This window comes from Panthera tigris, chromosome B4, assembly GCF_018350195.1.
Source record: "Panthera tigris isolate Pti1 chromosome B4, P.tigris_Pti1_mat1.1, whole genome shotgun sequence".
NCBI lineage: Eukaryota > Metazoa > Chordata > Mammalia > Carnivora > Felidae > Panthera > Panthera tigris.
This window is the reverse complement of record NC_056666.1, coordinates 134,794,333-134,811,854: the sequence shown is the minus strand read 5'-3', so window position 1 is coordinate 134,811,854 and position 17,522 is coordinate 134,794,333. Positions and strand designations below refer to the sequence as shown.

At 57.7% G+C, this 17,522-nt stretch overlaps 1 protein-coding gene across 1 annotated transcript; it reads right to left on the bottom strand.

Annotated features, from left to right (window-relative positions):
- Positions 1–1,708: 1,708 nt before the first annotated feature.
- TSPO (translocator protein) lies at positions 1,709–12,439 on the bottom strand. Its single transcript, XM_042993462.1, has 4 exons — positions 12,372–12,439; positions 4,322–4,532; positions 2,635–2,773; positions 1,709–2,149 (listed from the first exon to the last, which is right to left on the bottom strand). Exons 2-4 carry the CDS (start codon positions 4,501–4,503, stop codon positions 1,961–1,963), a joined length of 510 nt encoding a protein of 169 aa, XP_042849396.1. The 5' UTR covers positions 4,504–4,532; positions 12,372–12,439; the 3' UTR covers positions 1,709–1,960.
- Positions 12,440–17,522: the final 5,083 nt, after the last annotated feature.

Below are 17,522 nucleotides of genomic sequence, written 5' to 3'. Positions count from 1 at the left end.
CCACTTGCGGGGTTCAGGGTGGCCGACCACACGTTAAAGTGCTCAGCTCACACCCACAGTCACTGCTGTGCCCCTGCGGACGGTCGGCCGAGCCCTCCTGGGCTGCGGGAATGGCCTTGTGTCCTTTATGGCCAGTCAGCTGCAGAAGGAGACAAACGCCCAGATTTAAGATTTCAACGGCACGAAGTAGCTCCAGCAAAGAGCACAGCCCAGAAGGACGTGACCCATCCATGAGGTGTGGGTTTTCCTGTTAAACCAACGTGGAAACTGCCAGCACCCTGACGTTCCTAGTGGATGACCACAGCTCAGAAAGGAAGAGAACGCTGTGTATGAAGAAGGGGGTGCGAGGAGGGGGGAAGCATCACAAGAAAGCCAGCAAACAAAATGGCAAAGTGCATCTGCCTCTCGTCCGTTTCGTCAGGCATTTTTGTGGCCGTGCGTGGTATGTGGCCAGTAGGAAGTGTGTGGGATATTGCTAGGGATGAACGGACCCACAAGTGAATGGAAGGGGCAAAAAATCACCTGCACCAGCATCACGGAAGATGGCAGAAGTCTCGGGTGCAGTTAAGTGCTAAGTACAAAAAAAAAAAAAGCTCAGTGCAGGACATCTGGCAGGCGCAGGGGTGGCTGTGACACATCCGGGGGCCCCCTGACCTTCTTGGAGAACTTCGGAAATAATGAGGATGCTCAAAGAGTCCTCCATCTGACCCCTCTGCTCTCACGAGCATCAGAACAACAGCGTGGGGAGCTGGCCAAGGTGCTCCCGGCTGCCAGGCTGCCGCGTTCCTGCAGAGCATCGTCTGTTGGGCTCCAAAATCCGCCGGAGCTGAGGGTAAGCAGCAGGGCGATGGCCCCGGAAGACAGCCGCCCCTTCTCTCAGAACAATGCAGTCAGCTGGCTCTCCCCGAGCTTTCCTGACATCGTAAAGTGGGGATAGAACAAGGGGAGACGGGCCGCGAAGCATCCGGCCTCCCGAGATGACCGAGCGAAACACCAAAGTTTTGCCAATTTGGGTAATCGACAAGCAAAACCAGGCAACAAAAGGCACGGCAGGTCACGGGCGCCAGGCGGCCGAGCGGCAGAGGCAGGACGCACCCGGAATGTGGGAGCTCGTAGCCGGAGCAGAGGGACCGCCCCAGGGGGAGACTGCCTGTGGGGGGGGGGGGGGGGGAGGGGGCGCGCCAACCTCACCGACTCCCAACAGCCGGGACACGGGCCTTACTGCCTCTGACACGCCCTCCTGCCGATTTGGTGTTTGTGAGGCTGCTTCTGGTGGGGTGAGGCCAGCACGAGTCCCACCACCCAAGGGGCAGGTCAGGCGGTGTCCCCAGCTCTAGGCCCAGCCCCATCCCGGCCGAGGCCAGCTGAGGGTGCCGAGGTGCTGGCCCAGGCCAACTGTGGGCCCACGCCCCAGGCTGAGCTTCCCGGGGGCTTAGAGAGTGGGTAGGACCGAGGTCCCAGCCTGCCGGACGCCAGCCAAGCCGCGGCATAGCCAGTGTGGGCTCCGGGTTGAACCCAGGCTGCTCTGGGCCAGGCAAGACACCCCGCCTCTCAGAGAGCCTGGGGGGAGGCGCGAGGAGCGTGGGTGAGCACTGACCTGGTCCAGCCCCGTCTGGATGGTGCAGCCTGGACAGATCCCGCAGGAGGATGAGTCCCTCCCGCCCCCACCCGCAGCCAGCAGCCCCTGCCCAAGTAAGAGGGCCACTGCCAGGAGGTTAAAAACTTTATTTGCCTTATGACCTTCCACGTTCTGAGAGCTTGCTTGGAGCAGGGGCAGAAAGCACAGGACGCTGTTTCTGGGGCAGGAGCTTGGCCTAGAGCACTTCCGAAGCGGGCGGTGAGCCCCCGGGGCTGAGACCCGGGCACGCCTACAGGCCCGGTGGCCACGGAAGTAGAAGGGCCACCACCACGGGCACCACCTGACCGGCGGGCAGCCACAGTCCTCGGACGAGGCGCGCTTTCACTCGACGAGCCTCCGGCCGCCGCGCCGGCCCTGGTTGTCCCGCCACACGCAATAGTTGAGCGCGGCCGCAAAGGCCAGCCAGGCCAGGTACGGGTAGAGCAGGCGGGCGGCCGGTGGGCTCACCCCACGCCAGGCCACGGCCGTGGCTCCTGCCAGCCCACCCGTCAGCAGGAGGTCCACCAGGGCCTGCAGAGACACGGGCAGAGGGGTCAGGGAGGCCTGAGGCTCACGTAGCCACGAGACGTGCGTCCCAGCTGGCCGCTTACAGGCGGCGATCGAGGGAACACTCCTCCATCCCACCCCTCAGCGACCCAGCCAAGCCCCTCCCTCGTCGTGTGCCTCCGTTTCCCATCTGTAAAATGGGAACGATCCCTGCTGGGTGAGGGAAGCACATCACCAGGTGCGCTGTGTTCAGCATACAATGGCCCCCCAACCAAGCCCGCAAGCCCATCTGGTTCCATCAGGAGTCCGCAGTGCTCCCTTCACTGAAGGAGGAGCAGCCGTGGAGGGCTGCCGGCCCCCTGAGCTTCTGAGAGATCCTGACCATGAGCCGCCCCCGTCGCGAGACGCTCACTCCATCTAGGATGTGATGCCCCATGTCCCCCACGGAAAGGCCACTCCTCCACAGGCCATCTCCAGGGACCAAGAGGACTGGCCAAGGCCACACTTACCCAACCCATTTGTCGGGTGCCAAAGAAGAGGGGAGGCCACGCCCAGTTCAAGGCCAGCTGCCCGGCATAGAGCCCCAGGGGAACCACAGCCTCCTCCGAGAAGCCCCCCAGCTCTTTCCAGACCATGTAGGAGCCATACCTGAAACAGAGGCCACGGGTCAGGGCACCAGCAGGGAAGAGACCCAAAAGCTCACCTATGGGGCGACACAGTGACGGCTCAGGCACGCTCTGCCGCTGACTGCCTTGTGACCTCAGGGAAGTTGCTTGACTTCTCTGGGCCTTCATTCTCGCTACAGGATTGCTGTCGGGATGTGAGTTAACACACTGGCCGTGCTTGGGTCAGCGCCTGGCACATGCAACACTCAATAAATATCTGCCATCATTATCATCAGGCTCTGAAGAGCAAGGCACGTGAGGCACACAAGTGAGAAAGAGGCTCCTGGCCCAGCCGGGGATGGGACCGGCACAGGCACAGGTGACGTCCTCCAGCTCCCACACACGCAGGCACTGCCCTGGCACTTTCCGAGCATTAACTTGTTTTATCTTCGTGATAAATGAAGGTGGGCAGCGTCATCACCCGCCTTTTACAGGTGAGGAAACTCAGGCACAAAGCGGTGAAGTGACTCTCTTAAGACCCCTTAGCAGGCAACCAGCAGGTAAAGTCAGGATTTGAATCCGGGTGGCCAGGGCCAGAGCCCGAAGTCTTTACTCCGTGAGAGATTCGACCTCATCAGGGTCACAGGGAGCCTCCGCAGGGTCCCACGACAGAGAGACCAGGGTCACATTTGTGCTTTATCAGGATCTCATTGGAGGAGGAAGGCCAAGAAGAAGGGGGAGGCCTGGAGACTGAAGCAAGATGAGGTAGACATAGTGATGCCTGGGCCAGGATCGGGGAGGAGAAAGCAGGACACAGGAAGAGCTGGGAGCCTGACTGGGCAGGGCCTGGGACTCTGGGGGTGATGCCCACGTGACACCCGGGTTGTGCGGACTTGTGGGTGTCTCAGTCCCATCAGAACCCCGGGGGGCATCCAGCCTGGTTTGTGCCACCTGCTCCCCGGGCGCCTGGCATCTGCAGCCCCACCCTGGGCTGGCATAGACTCAGGATGCAGGGAAGCAACGAACATTCCAGGGCAGGAAGCAGGCCGCAGCGGCCGGTTGCAGTTCCCATTAGAGCCACCAGGAGGGTGCCCTCACCCGCCCAGCTGCCGCCGTCTCGCCACAGGGTTTCCTGCAGGGTCCCTACTTGCTAGCTGTGTGTCTTCTCCAGACCCCTTGTCAAATGGGTGGCCTTGCAAATTAACCCAGACCCGGCCTCGCACGGAGCAGGTGCTCGACAAATGGTAGCTGCGAGAATTGCCGTTCCTGTTGCTGCCGCTGTGGGTCCTGGAAGCCGCCCAGGTCTGGACTTGACACACTGAGCCAGGCTCTCCGCCCCCCCCCCCACCCCCACTCCCCGGAGTTGCGAAAACAGCCAGGGTGCCAGCGTGAGGCTGCGCCATCCGGCCCGCCCCTCCCGGGAGGCCTTGGAGGAGAAAGTTCAGTTGTTGGAGCAACGGTCCCGAAGCTGCCTCCACCCTCGCTTGGCAAACCGGGCCAGGAAACGGTGCCTGCGGCTCCAGGAGCACGTGGGGAAGCTCTAAACTCGAGCCTCAGCCTCGGAAGGGGGAGGACGGCCCCGCCCACCTACCCCATGGCCGAGTACAGGGTGCCCCAGATGGGGCCCAGCGTCCAGCGGGGCGGGTGCCAGGAGGGCTTCTGCAGGCCGGCATACCAGCGGAGGCCCTCCCCGCGGACATAGTACGAGCCCAGGAAGCCCCCCAGGCTGGGCACCAGAGTGAAGCCCACCGCGGGCACCCAAGGCGGGGCCATTGCTGCTGCGGCTGCTGTTCTGGAAAGTTCTGAAAGAGAAGACAGGGGTGGGGGTGAGGGGTGGGGTGAGGGGCGGGGCAGCACTCCAGAACTGGGGCGAGGCCTCCCCAAGCACTGGGCGGGGAGGGGCCAGCTTCACACAGGCAGCCCCTGCCAGCCGAGTGCACTGGCTCCAACGAATGCATTTCCACCCAAACTCCTGCCCCCCGACCCAGAAGGCTGCCCTGACTGGCGGGAGCCTGGGGTCACCCCTGCCCCCACAGGTGGCCCCAACCTCAGCTCTTGCCTCAGCGGCCAGGGCCCTGTCCTCTCTCTTACCCTCACCCTTGACCTTGGGGCTCCTGTCAAGTTGGATTCAAGACCAGTTCGTGTCTCCTCCACCAAGAAGTTTTCCCAACCCTTCCTCCCCAGGCCAGTTGACAGCTCGGTGCCCTAGGAAGCCTGCATCAGTCCACACCCTCTACTTTATGTTCTAGTACTTCTCATTCATTCATTCTCTCATCACTCATTCATTCATTCAGTAGCTGGGATCACACAGAGCGTGGCTCAAACCCTGGCTCTCCACTGACTCACTGTGACCTCAGGCAAATCACTTCAGCCCTCTGGGCCTCAGTATCCCCCTCTGTAGAATGGGATATCAACACTGCCTACCAAGGCCAAGCTCAGTAGGGGAGTATTTTACCACCAACCTTCAGGCCCACCCTAAAATCACCATCCCTGCCCTGCCTGCCAGAGAGGGAAAGCAGTCACACAGCACTCTGGGGCCAGGCTCTGCCCAGTCCAAAAGCTGCTCCCTCCATGACGCCCAGGCTCATTGAGGAGGTGGGTGGGAAAGAACAGGAGTTAGCAAGAGTTCAAGGCTGGTGAGGTCCCCTCGGCGGCCCTGAGAGGCTGGCAGGGCTCAGGGCAAGGAAGGCCCCCTGCGCCAGGCCTGGATGCTGCCACCTCAAGGGCTGGGGACCCAGTCATCAGGCTTGTACATTGTGCTCAACAGCTACGCCCCCTTGCCGCGCAGCCCTGAGGTCTCGGAGAACCTACTAGGCGCCCAGCAGCCAGTGAGGCTCTCAGCAGACTGAATTGCTCACTGGGGCTGAGAATCCAGAGTGACAGCAAGGGGGACCCCCAGCTGGGGGCATCTCAGGCCAGCTCTGACCGCACCTGCTGTGGGACTCTAAGCCTGTGAGCACCCTGACTGGGCCTCAGTTTCCCCACCATAAAATGAGGAGGCTGGGCTCCCGCTGACAGAGCCTGATCCTAACTGGAGAATCTGGGGGTGCTTGTATGCAGGAGATAAGAAGCCACCCACCCAGATTCAGCTCAGCAAACCTGTAGCACGGCCTCCTGGGGCGGGGGCTGGGGCCCAGGGTAGACGGAGTGGGGGTCCCAGAGAGGCACACAGACCTCAGTCAGAAAGGGCACCCCTGACCCGGGCTCAAAGAAAAGAAGGTCTTGGCGGCACAGTGCGCCCTTCCTGCACAGGGACACGGGGGCGGGAGCGGTCAGGGTGAAGAGAATGATGGGCATGGGCTGAGGGGGTCGGGCTGTGGGGGAGCAGGTGCAGGGAAGGGGGGGTGTGCTCGCTCTGGAGGCAATGGGGAGCCATCAGGGCCTGGTCAACCCCCAAAGCCAGCTGTTGACGACTCTCATAACGTGAAAATTGTTCTCCACATAAGTGAGGAAAGAATATAAAATTGACTACAGAATGATCCCAATTAAAAATAAATAAATAACACAAATAAGCATTTTAAAAACTGTAACAGGGGCGCCTGGGTAGCTCAGTTGGTTAAGCATCTGACTTCAGCTCAGGTCATGATCTCCTGAGTTCGAGCCCCGCATCAGTCTCTGTGCTGACAGCTCAGAGCCTAGAGCCTGCTTCAGATTCTGTGTCTCCCTCTCTGCCCCTTGCCTGCCCATGTTCTGTCTCTCTCTCTCTCTCTCTCAAAAATAAACATTTTTTAAAATTTTGTTTTCAAGAATAAACATCAAAATTTTTTTAAAAAACTGTAACGGATTTGGGGTGCCTGGGTGCCTCAGTCGGTTAAGCGCCCGACTCTTGAGTTCAGCTCGGGTCATGATCTCATGGTCGGTGGGTTCAAGCCCCGCATCGGGCTCTATGCTGACAGCCTAGAGCCTGCTTGGGATTCTCTCTCCCTCTCTCTCTGCCCCTCCCCTGCTTGTGATCTCTCCTCTTCAAAATAAATAAATAAACTTAAAAAACTAATAAAACACAAAAATAAAACCTGTAACAGATTCACGAAGATGTTAGGAACCGTCATAATCACAAAGCTAACATTGCTGGGGAACGACTGACCACCCACCACCCTTCAATCCTTGCCCTGCGGGGAACGATGACATCTCATCCCATCTGCCAGCGGAAGACCGGAGGCACAGAGCAGGACAGGCGTCGGCCGGGGACCCCTCTGCAAGCGGGCAGCCGAGGATTCTATGGGCTGCCCTTGGCAGTGGGATTTACAACGCTACGTTCATTCCGTCTTTATTGTTTTCCAAAACGTCTATAATGAAGATCATTTTAAAGGGAACAATCGAGAGAGTGCTAGCAGATTCCAGCTCTGCCATCTGGGGACTGACTGATTCCTCCCTCCCCCGCCCTCCTGCGCTGCCCTCTGGTTTCCAGAGAGCACAGAACAGGTGAGCCTGAGGGTCTATCTCACCACAACCGACAGGACCCCTGGCCCTGTGCTCCTGCCAGGTGGATGTGGAACTCTGGACGCAGAGCCCTGGGACCCAGCCGTCCCGCTGGGCTCACCAGCATGTGACCTGGTGACACATGTGACGGGCTCGGGCCTCCTCAGCTGCTTTCTCATCTATGCAATGGGGACACAGCCCAGCCTGCCTAACAAATATGCTGGATCCACAGTAAAGTGACAGCATTTGGCAACAGCAGGAGCTGTGGTTGTGCCACAGGTTGTGCCCTAGGTCTCCCCCAGACTGGGACATGGCTGAGCAGGTGGGAGGCCTTCACACCGTCCTGATCCTCACATGCCGGCAGGGAAACTGAGGCCCGGACACTGAGGGGAGGGGCTGGGGGTCAGGCATTGAATGTCAGACTTCAAGTCTCCTCAGGGTGACTGGGGGTCTATGGTCGCGAGCGCCACACCACAGTGACTTCCCAGCTGGGTGGAGGCTACGTGGGGACTCTCGGTACGACTTTTATAACTTTTCTACAAGTCCCAAGTTGGTTCCAAGCAGACCGTTAAAAAAGAAGTATCCTGGTTTGGATAACAGCTTGCACTGTCCCTTGCTTATTACGCTCGGCATCTGTCACTGCATCAGGCCCTGAGCCCGGGCCCCAGACCCCACTGCAAGTGCCACCAAGAGCCTCCGAGCCTCCATTTCCACCACAAGACTCCTGCTCTGAGACTGTCAGTGGCTCCGGTCCCGGGTTTTGTCTTTTTTTTTTTTTTTTCTCTCCTACTTTTTTTTCTTAATCGAGGTGAAATCTGCATAACGTCAAATTAACCCCTTAAAGCGCACAATTCGGTGACAGTATTACCCTCCCAATGTCGTGTAATCACCATCCACACCAAGTTCTAAAACGTTTTCATCACCCTCAATGAACCCCTGTACACTCCTTGGTCCTCCCTCCCCCGGCCCCTGGTAACCAGCCCTCTGTCTCTGTGGATTTACCTTTTCTGGACATTTCATGTAAATGGCATCATACACCACGGGGCCTTTGGGGCCTGGCTTCTTTCGCTGACCGTGATGTTTCTGAGGCGTGCTCACACTGCCGCGTGGGTCCATACTCCTCCCCAAGGTGCTGTGGGCAGGGGCGCCCGTGTCACCCTGCCACAGCACCCAGCCCGTGCCCAGGAAATCCCACACAGGACTCTCTCACAGGGCCAGGGGGCCCTACACCCCACCAACCCGGTCCCTGGGTACAGGACAAACCAAGGGCCACCAGAGGGCGGTGGCTTCCCTAAGGCCTCAGGGACAGAGTAGGGTCTGAGTCCGTGTTCCTGCCCCACCCCCGGCTGCGTCTTCCAGAGCCTGGCTGTGGTTATGCTTCACTGGGCCTAGGGGATCTGAGAGTCTGCCCGCCCTGAAGGTCGAACACAGAAAGGCCAGATGCCTCCCACGCAGAGAGCCCAGGCAGGGAGCTTCCTGTGGCCTCTCGGGGACTGCTCAGCCATTGAATCACCCGATGGGGGGGGGGGGGGGGACCCACCAGGCTGAGTCACGCTCGGCTGGGCTGGGCTGGGCTGGCCTGAGAGAGGTGTGCTCTGGGATGGGGTCCCAGGGAGGGCTGGGGAAGGTGAGGGAGCACCCAAGGCTGGGAAAGGGCTCGAGGGCTGATCAGCTGCGTGGAAAACCTGCCCGGCCGGCTTCATGGGGTCATGGGGAGGCCCAAGCGAGGACCAGATGAGCGAGGCGCTGTGCTGCCAGTGTTGGGGCCACTCACCCCATTTCCTCCGGGGGAAGAAACAGCCCCGTGGCATAGACCCAAGGCTGAGAAAACATCAGCCAGTCAGGCACAGGGCGCTAAATGGGGCAAGATGCTTCACAGACGGCCAGGGGCCACTCCCAGAGGAGGACTTCCAACACAGAGGGCTCAGGACCTGGGGTCAGGAGAAGGTTCTAGGCCTCTGGGGAATGAGCATCATGGGTGGTGCTTGGTGGATGGCAAGCTGTGGGCCAGGCCCATGCTGCTGGTCATTACTTAATTCGTCACAGTGGCTGCAGGGGAGGCGACCAGCTGCTTCTCTTCCGGGGACCCTGAGCCACACCCTCCCAGCCTCCGTGGTGGACGTTACTATTCCCACCGTCCGGATGAGGAAACTGAGGCACAGGGAGTCGCAGAATTTTCCAGATCTGTGTGACTCTGAGGCCCAAAGCACCCCCACCCCTGAGGTGGGAGTCTGCTGGCCTCAGCGGTCCCACCCTCTGCCCAGTGTCAGAAGATTCTGTCAGGGTCAACAGGCTCACTCTCTTCAGCCCCAGCACCAATGTCCCAGCCCCCACAGGGCATCAGACCCCACCTTGGCCCAGGGGCGGGCGGCACTTATAGGATCTGAATCCTTCTTTTCCCCTCAGGGTGGGAGTCAGGACCTGTCCTTAAGATGCCTCGCTCCTGGCCAAGAGACTCCAGACCCATTTCTGGCCCTAAGATCTCACGTCCCAAACCTCTATGTCCCTATCTGTGAAGTGTGGGCTGAGCTAGTGAGTCTCAGGGGATCCTCCTGTTCCCTGGGGGTGGCAGAAACTGCTCCCCAGGAAAAAAAAAAAAAGAGTTTTGTCTCTCTGATTCCCACCCTCGCCTCCCCAGCTGTGCCCAGCTCTCCTCGGCCTTATCTCTCACTCAAGCCACCGCTGTCCAGGGACTTGTTTTAAAGCTCCTTTCTACTTTTTTTTTTTTTAATTTTTGTTTAATGTTTATTTATTTTTGAGAGAGACAGAGAGAGACAGAGTGCGAACAGGGGAGGGGCAGAGAGAGAAGGAGACACAGAAGATCCTTTCTACTTTTTTTTTTAATGTTTATTTTATTTTTGACAGAGAGAGAGAGAGAGGGAGAGAGAGAGAGAGCATGAATGGGGGAGGGGCGGAGAGAGAGGGAGACACAGAATCCGAAGCAGGCTCCAGGCTCCGAGCCATCAGCACAGAGCCCAATGCGGGGCTCGAACTCACAGACCGCGCGATCATGACCTGAGCCGAAGTCGGATGCTCAACCGACTGAGCCACCGAGGTGCCCCGATCCTTTCTACTTTTAAATGACTCACAGCGAATCCTCCTCATTCATAACCTTTGTGAATCTTCTTCATTATGAAAGTACCCAGCATAAGAGACAACAGGTCAGGAAGGATCCCCATCCAGCTGGTGACCTGGGAGGTCTGGGATGGGGTGGGGCTGGGAGTGACAAGGGGGTATTTGCTTTATGGGGCAGATGATTACTTTTTTAAACACAAAGAGCATATTCAGGCATGGCTTGCATAATCAGAAATAAGTTTAAAAAAAAAAAAAGTAAAAATAGGGGCACCTGGGTGGCTCAATGGGTTAAGCATCTGACTCTTGGTTTTGGTTCAGGTCATAATCCCAGGGTCTCGGGATCAAGCCCGGCGTGGGGCTCCATGGACGTGGAACCTGTTTGGGATTCTCTCCCTCTCCCTCTGCCCCCCTCTCTCCCACCCTCCCTCCCTCTCTCTCAAAATAAACTTTGAAAAAAAGAGAGAGAAACAGATTTGAAAATAAAATACTGAAAAGGCAAAAGTGTATATAGTAAAAAGAAGGCTCCCTCCCTTTGAGCCCAAGCCCCCACCCCACCCCAAGGAACCCACTGTCAGCGGCTTCTGGCAGATCCAGCCAGCTGTTATTCCGTCACTGCCAGGCACAAATGTGTGCCTGGTGCGCGCGCGCACACACACACACACACACACACACACACACACACACACACAGCAGGCAGAGAAAGTAGCCTCTCGAGCCTGGTGGAGGAAGCAAGGCTTTGAACCACACTGGTTCAAACCCTGGCTCCACCGCTGTCACTGTGTGACCCTGGACAAGGGCCCCTGGGTGAGCCTCAGTTTCCCTCAGTTGAAAGGATTCCCTCAGAGACTCCCTTTGGGTGTGCTGAGCAGCCTTCTAGAAACGGAAAGAGGCAGCCTACCCCCTGCTCCACCAAGAGGCTTGCTACCCCCCCACCCCTTGCTCCCCGGTTCCCTTCCAGGCAAGTGGACAAACACCCTTGCTCCATGAAGGAGGCATCGGCCACTGCTGTCCCGCATCCCCCACAGAGGCTCCCCACTTCTGCCCGCAGAGGAAGAGGCTCCAGGCCCACATTCCTCCAGCTAGGCCTTTCGGTCAACAGCCTGCTGTGTGCCAGGCACCCTGGCACCCTTCTTGTGCACAGCCTCCTCTGACCCTCTGCTAGCCCCGTGACCCTTTTGGAACAGCCCCAGGCCATGGCCCCTAGGGCAGGCCCAAGCCCAGCCCCTTCTGCCATCCATCTTAGAGCTGGCGGCCGGCACCAGGTACCATCGGGCACTAGCAGGCCAGCCAGAGAGGCTCGCAGGCCGGGCCAGGCCAGCAGGGTGGACCCCAGAACTGGCAGTGTGTTCACAGCGGGAGGCCCCCCCACCACCACCACCCAGGCTCTGAGCTCCTTTGCAGGAGGGCCAGGGGACAGGCAGGTCCTAGGCGATGTTCTGCCCACACCAGACCTCTGTCCAGGCTACAGCGCACCTGAGAACCGAACTGGGAATCTCGGGACCCAGTTCTAAGGCCCTCTGGGGTCTTAACCGGTTGTGTGCAAGTAACCTCCCAATCTGGCCTGGGTTTCCTCCCCTAGAAATGGAGTGTCTCAAGTTGATCAGCAGCCTGAGGTCTCTCGGGCATTTTGTGGTCCTCACGGTATCCCGCTCAGCCACTCTCGCCCTCCTCCCATCCCCACCCCTGCTTCCACATCTGCGGAATGGGCGGGAGCCGGGAGCGTCCGGTCCCTCCGGGGGCTGCGCTTCCCTCCAGACCCGAGCGGCGGGGAGGGGAGGGAAGGGGCGCGGAGAGGAGGGGCGGGGCGGGGGCGGGGCGAAGAGGGCCGGGGCGGGGCGAGGAGGGCCGGGCCCCGGCGAGGCTGCCCTAGTTCCCCCTCCGTCTCCCGCTCGCCCACCGGAACCCCGCCGTACGGCAGCCCCGACCGCGGAGGTCAGGGCCCGGGCCGCCCTGCCCGCTGACCCGGCGGCCGAGCCCCTAGCGCTGCCGCACGGCCGCCCCTGGGATCCCCGCCCCGCCGCTCCCGCCCGCCTCCTCCCGCCTCACTTCGCCCCCGGCCCCCGCGCAGGCGGCCGGGCGCCGTCGGGTGTCGCACCTGCGCTGGGCCGCCCCGCCCGCTGCCCCCTCGGCGCCCGGGCCCCACTCACCAGCCGCGGGGACGCGCTCCGGGAAGGCACTGCGCGGCGGGAGGCGGCGGCCCAGGGCCCCGGCCCGCCCCGCCCCGGCCGCGAGGCCCCGCCCCGGTCCCGCCCCGCCCCGGCTCCGCCCCGCTTGGCTGGAAGCCGCCGGAGAGCTCACTCTTTGCCTCCTTCCCGCCAGCGAGGCACGCCTCCGCCTCCGCCTCCGCCTCTGCGCCCGAGGCTCCGTCAGCCCCAGTCCTCCCCGTGGCGACCTTCCCGGCTGCGCCGGCTGACAGGTCGCTTCTCTTCTTGAGCCTCACCTTTCCCGTTTATAAAATGGGGCAACAGGGCCCGACCTCAGGGAGGGGAATTACGCCCCCTGATACCAAAGCCCCGAACACCCCTATACAGTAGCCCTGGCTCCCCATCCCCGGAAGAGTACCCCAGTTCCTTAAACTGGTGCCCCGGGCACGAGGCAGGCTGGACTCTTAGTCCTGGCTCAGCCGCTTTGTGACTGGTTCTCTCCGCCTCCATCTCCTCATCTGTAAAATGGGCACGACAGCTCGGGACTAATGAGGATGCCACAGAGCAATGTGGGCAGGGAGCCCTGCAGACGCTTGGCACTCAGTGAGGGGAGACTGCAACCATCACGGCCCAGAGGTGACCTCCAGTTTGTCAGTCACCCTGATGGGCCCAGCATGTCCAGCCCCGGGCCTTGGACCCCTCACCTCCTCATCTACAGGTGCTGCTTTATTACTGAAGCCAAGAGTCTGTCCTTGGGCCGAGGGACCCTCAGCCTGCAGAAGCCAAAGTTGCCCAAATTGGTCCTCGGGGGACCAACATGAACTATAGCTCCTTCTCCCCAACCACAGTAGCTTGGAGCCTCCCGGCTGCAGCACAAATGATTTGGGCCTTTGCAGCCCCTTCCTCCTTTGATTGCTTTGATAAAAAGACAAGTATAATCCAGGCTACGTTGTTTCTTTTTCTTCTGATTTTAAAAGAAATTAAAACAAGGGGTTCCTGGCTGACTTGGCCGGTAGAGCATGCAACTCTTGACCTCAGGGTCGTGAGTTTGAGCCCCACATTGGGCAGGGGGAGCCTACTTAAAAAAAAAAAGGTGGGGTGCCTGGGTGGCTCGGTCAGTGGAGCATGTGAGTCTCGACCTCAGGGTTGTAGGTTCGAGCCCCATGTGGGGTGTAGAGCTTACATTAAAAAGTAAAATATTTTAATTCGTTAATTAAGTTAACTGATTAGTTTATTAAAATAAAAGAAATTAAAACATTTTCCTGGGTCCCTCAAAGTATTGTGGCAGCTGGTCCTGTGACTGCTGTCCTTGATGAAATCGGTCTGGGCACACCTACCAGCAAGCTGCCAGGCAGCCCTCACCCACTTCCTGTAAGGAGGTGCCTGTGGCTTGGCCAAGTGGCCCGCTCACCTCCCCCGGAAGACTCGTGGGGAGGAGACAATGCAGCTTCCCTCCAGCCTCACCCCTACTACACATGGGGCTCAAGGCTCAAGAGACTTCTGCCCCCACATGTCTGCTGCTTGCCAGGGCCAAAGGGAGGGACTGAGAACAAACACACAAGGTTTGTGTGAAGTGCACACACCTTTCACAGATGTGACCATGCAGTTTGGAGGGGCCAGCCGCTGCCTGAGGGGCTCACACTGCAGGTCTTCGTGCAGATAGCGATGCCGCACCCAGTGTGCCTGGAAACCTCCCATCACTTCCGCCTCGCTCCTGCCCAGCCCCACAGACCCCACTTGAGCCTGGGCCACTGTCCCTGTCCCTCCTCTGAGCAGCAGCCGCAGCCTCTAGCTGGCCCCCAGCTCCCCTCTGGTCCCTTCCACTGCCCTCCTCTGCTGAGGACCCTCCCGCTGCTTAGGATCCAGTCCAAACTGGCACCGGAGGCCCTGTCAAAATGGGGTCAAGCCGACTACCCCACCCTTTCCCTCCTCTGTGTCCCTGCCAAAGCACCCCTCACCCCCTACTGGACACCTCTTCGTGTCCGAGTCTGACTGCTCTCCAGTGTTGCGCCAGCAAGCTCTTCCAGAACCCCAGCTCTGCGCCACCCCCATTCTAAGTGGGCGGTGACCTCTGAACTCCACGGCACCGAGCTTGGAGCTTCTCCCGGGCATTTGGCCTGTATCTTGAGCCCTGCAAGGTGCCCAGCGCTGGGCTGAACCTTGGAGGATACAACACAACCAAACCCAACCTTTGGCCTCAGTCGATCCAGGAAGGAGGCATGGAAAACACCCTCACAGGCTCAGAGAGGGGAGGGAACATCCCGAGGTCACACAGCGCCAGAGCGATGGAGTCACGACTCCCACCCAGGCGCCCCCAGGATCTGCACTCTTAACCGATGTGTCACTCAGCTTCCCAATTCCAACCGCGATTCAGGCACAGTATTTCCTTATATGTTATTTACGAGTTTACTTTATTCCATGAGAAATCCACATTTATTGTAAAGGAATTGGAAAACACAGAGGAAAACATAAAGCCACCTACTCACCCATCGCCGAGAGCAAAACACTGCCCATACTTCAGTGAGTGACTTTGTCCACGCCCTTTTCTTTTTTTTTTAATTAATTTTTTTTTTTAACGTTTACTTATTTTTGAGACAGAGAGAGACAGAGCATGAACAGGGGAGGGGCAGAGAGAGAGGGAGACACAGAATCTGAAACAGGCTCCAGGCTCTGAGCCGTCAGCACAGAGCCCGATGCGGGGCTCGAACTCACGGACCGTGAGATCATGACCTGAGCCGAAGTCGGACGCTTAACCGACCAAGCCACCCAGGCGCCCCTGTCCACGCCCTTTTCTAAGGGCGTCACACATTCCTTTACAAGAATGCCTTCACACTGTAAATGGTTTTATAATTTTTCTTCCTTCCCCTTACAATAAACCAGGAGCCTCTTTCTCCGCTAGCAAACGTTTGCCTACAGTGTTTTTACTTAATTGTGAAGTGTTCCCTACAAACAGAAATATATATAAAATGCTGTGTACACTTTAAAATAAAAATAAAAAGGCACCTGAGTGTCCACTCCCCAGGTCAAGGAATAGAAGATTGCCAGCACCCCAGGGGCCTCCTGGTATTCTGATTCCTCCCTGCCACCCCAAGATCACCTCTGTGTTAAACATGGCCGTGCTTTCCTTTAGAGTTCTGTTAATACCACCCAGCTATGACTCCCTGAGCACTCTATTGATTAGCTTTGAACAGCGGGGCAGCACAAAACTGGCTGGAGAGAGTGGGCATGACGGTCAGACCAGAGGAAGACCCCTAGGAAGGGAAGACTGGATCGGGCCTCTGACAAACATTGGCAAGAGCCCCTGAAGGGGCAGAGGGTAAGGTTGGGGGTGAGGCTCCCCTGCCGGCACGTCTGTGGCTGCGACATGGGCATTTCACAGGAAATGGGCAGAGGCTTGGGCTTTTCTGCCTCGTTGCTTGTGAGCTCACCGGACCTGTATTCAGCTCTCAGGAGTAGGGGTGCACACTTCTGAGAGGGGGGAACAGGCAGCTGAGCCAGGCAGCAGGGAATGGAGGGGACAAGAGGGTCTCACCACCCTGTGATCCAGATCGGCCAAGTGCAGACAAGAATCTGGGCCGGGCTCACTGGGGATTCTGTTCCCAAGGAGGCAGCAGAGCCACTGCTAGGGTCTTGGTGATGGCAGCCCTCGTAGGCGTGGGGCACACATCATTCCGGGTCTCTCTTCGCCACCACCTCGGGGATGCCCTAGACCCCTTCTGCTGGCTGGCTCCTCATTTCCTAGTTGGTTCCACCCATGTTTGTGCTGAGCCCATCCTCCAGGGGTTCTTGAGAAAGACTGTGTAGGAAGGGCCATTGTGAAATCTTGCATTCTAGGGGCGCCTGAGTGGCTCGGTCGGCTAACAGTCCAACTCTTGGTTTCTGCTCAGGTCATGATCTCACAGTTTCCTGAGTTCGAGCCCTGCATCAGGCTCCATGCTGACGGTGTGGAGCCTGCTTGGGATTTTCTCTCTCCCTCTCTCTGCCCCTCCCCTTCTCACACTGTCTCTGTCTCTCTCAAGATAAATAAACTCAAAAAGAAAGAAAAAGAAAGAAAGAAAGAAAGAAAGAAAGAAAGAAAGAAAGAAAGAAAGAAAGAGAAAGAAAGAAAGAAAAGAAAAGAAAAGAAAAGAAAAGAAAAGAAAAGAAAAGAAAAGAAAAGAAAAGAAAAGAAAAGAAATCCAGGGGCGTCTGGGTGGCTCAGTCAATTAAGCGTCCAACTTTGGCTCAGGTCATGATCTCACAGCTCATGGGTTCGAGGCCCATGTCGGGCTCTGTGCTGACAGCTCGGAGCCTGGAGCCTGCTTCGGATTCTGTGTCTCCCTCTCTCTCTCTACCCCTCCCCTGCTCATGCTCTGTCTCTCAAAAATAAAATAAAAACATTAAAAAAATATTTTTTCAAAAAAAGAAATCTTGCCTTCTATCTCATGGTTAACTGATGCTTGGCTGAGGAAGAACTCAAAGTTGGAGACTGTTATCCATCCAGATCCTGAAGACATTCAGTCTTCCTGCTGACGCCGGGCTGATGAGCAGGCCGGAGTCATTCAGAGATTGGAGCCTTTGCATGTGACCTATTTTGTTCTTCCCGGAAGATTTTAAGACTTTTATCCCCAGAGGTCTGGACCGTCACACGGATAGTCCTCTATGGGGGTCTAATTTCATCCACTGTGCCTGTGCTCAGGGGGCCCTCCCATACGGGAAACTCATACCCTTCGTTTTTCAGAAACTGAATTTCTTTTGGATGATTTCCTTCCCTCCATTTTCTCACTTCTCTTTCTGAAACCCTTGTTACTCAGAATCCTCGACCTCCTAGGCTGGTCCCGTAACTTCCTTTTCTCTTCCACTTCTCAAGGGCTTTTGGTTTTGGTTTGATTTTCGGATTTCAGGATTGTTATATTTTACCTAATGTGAGGTGTCCTCAACTTTCTCCTCCTGGCCTTCTATTGAGCTTTCCATTCCTGCTGTCCTCTTTTTAATTTCCAAGAGATTCTTATTTGTTTTCTAAATTTTTTTTATATATAATTTTGTGTTGATTTTGTTCATGGATACAGCACCTTCTCTTACCTCTCAACTATCTGTGATAGTTTTCTTAAAACAATTATTTTCTTCTCTTACCATAGTCTCTGAATCCCATGCATTGTGGGGGGTGTGTGTGTG

Excerpts from the sequence above, each read along its gene's own strand:
- TSPO (XM_042993462.1), bottom strand. The coding sequence starts at position 4,503 with ATGGCCCCGCCTTGGGTGCCCGCGGTGGGCTTCACTCTGGTGCCCAGC. Across the intron at positions 2,774-4,321 it reads ACCCTGTACTCGGCCATGGG|GTATGGCTCCTACATGGTCT; the intron begins GTAGGTGGGCGG and ends CCTCTGTTTCAG. Across the intron at positions 2,150-2,634 it reads GCACCCGACAAATGGGTTGG|GCCCTGGTGGACCTCCTGCT; the intron begins GTAAGTGTGGCC and ends GTGTCTCTGCAG.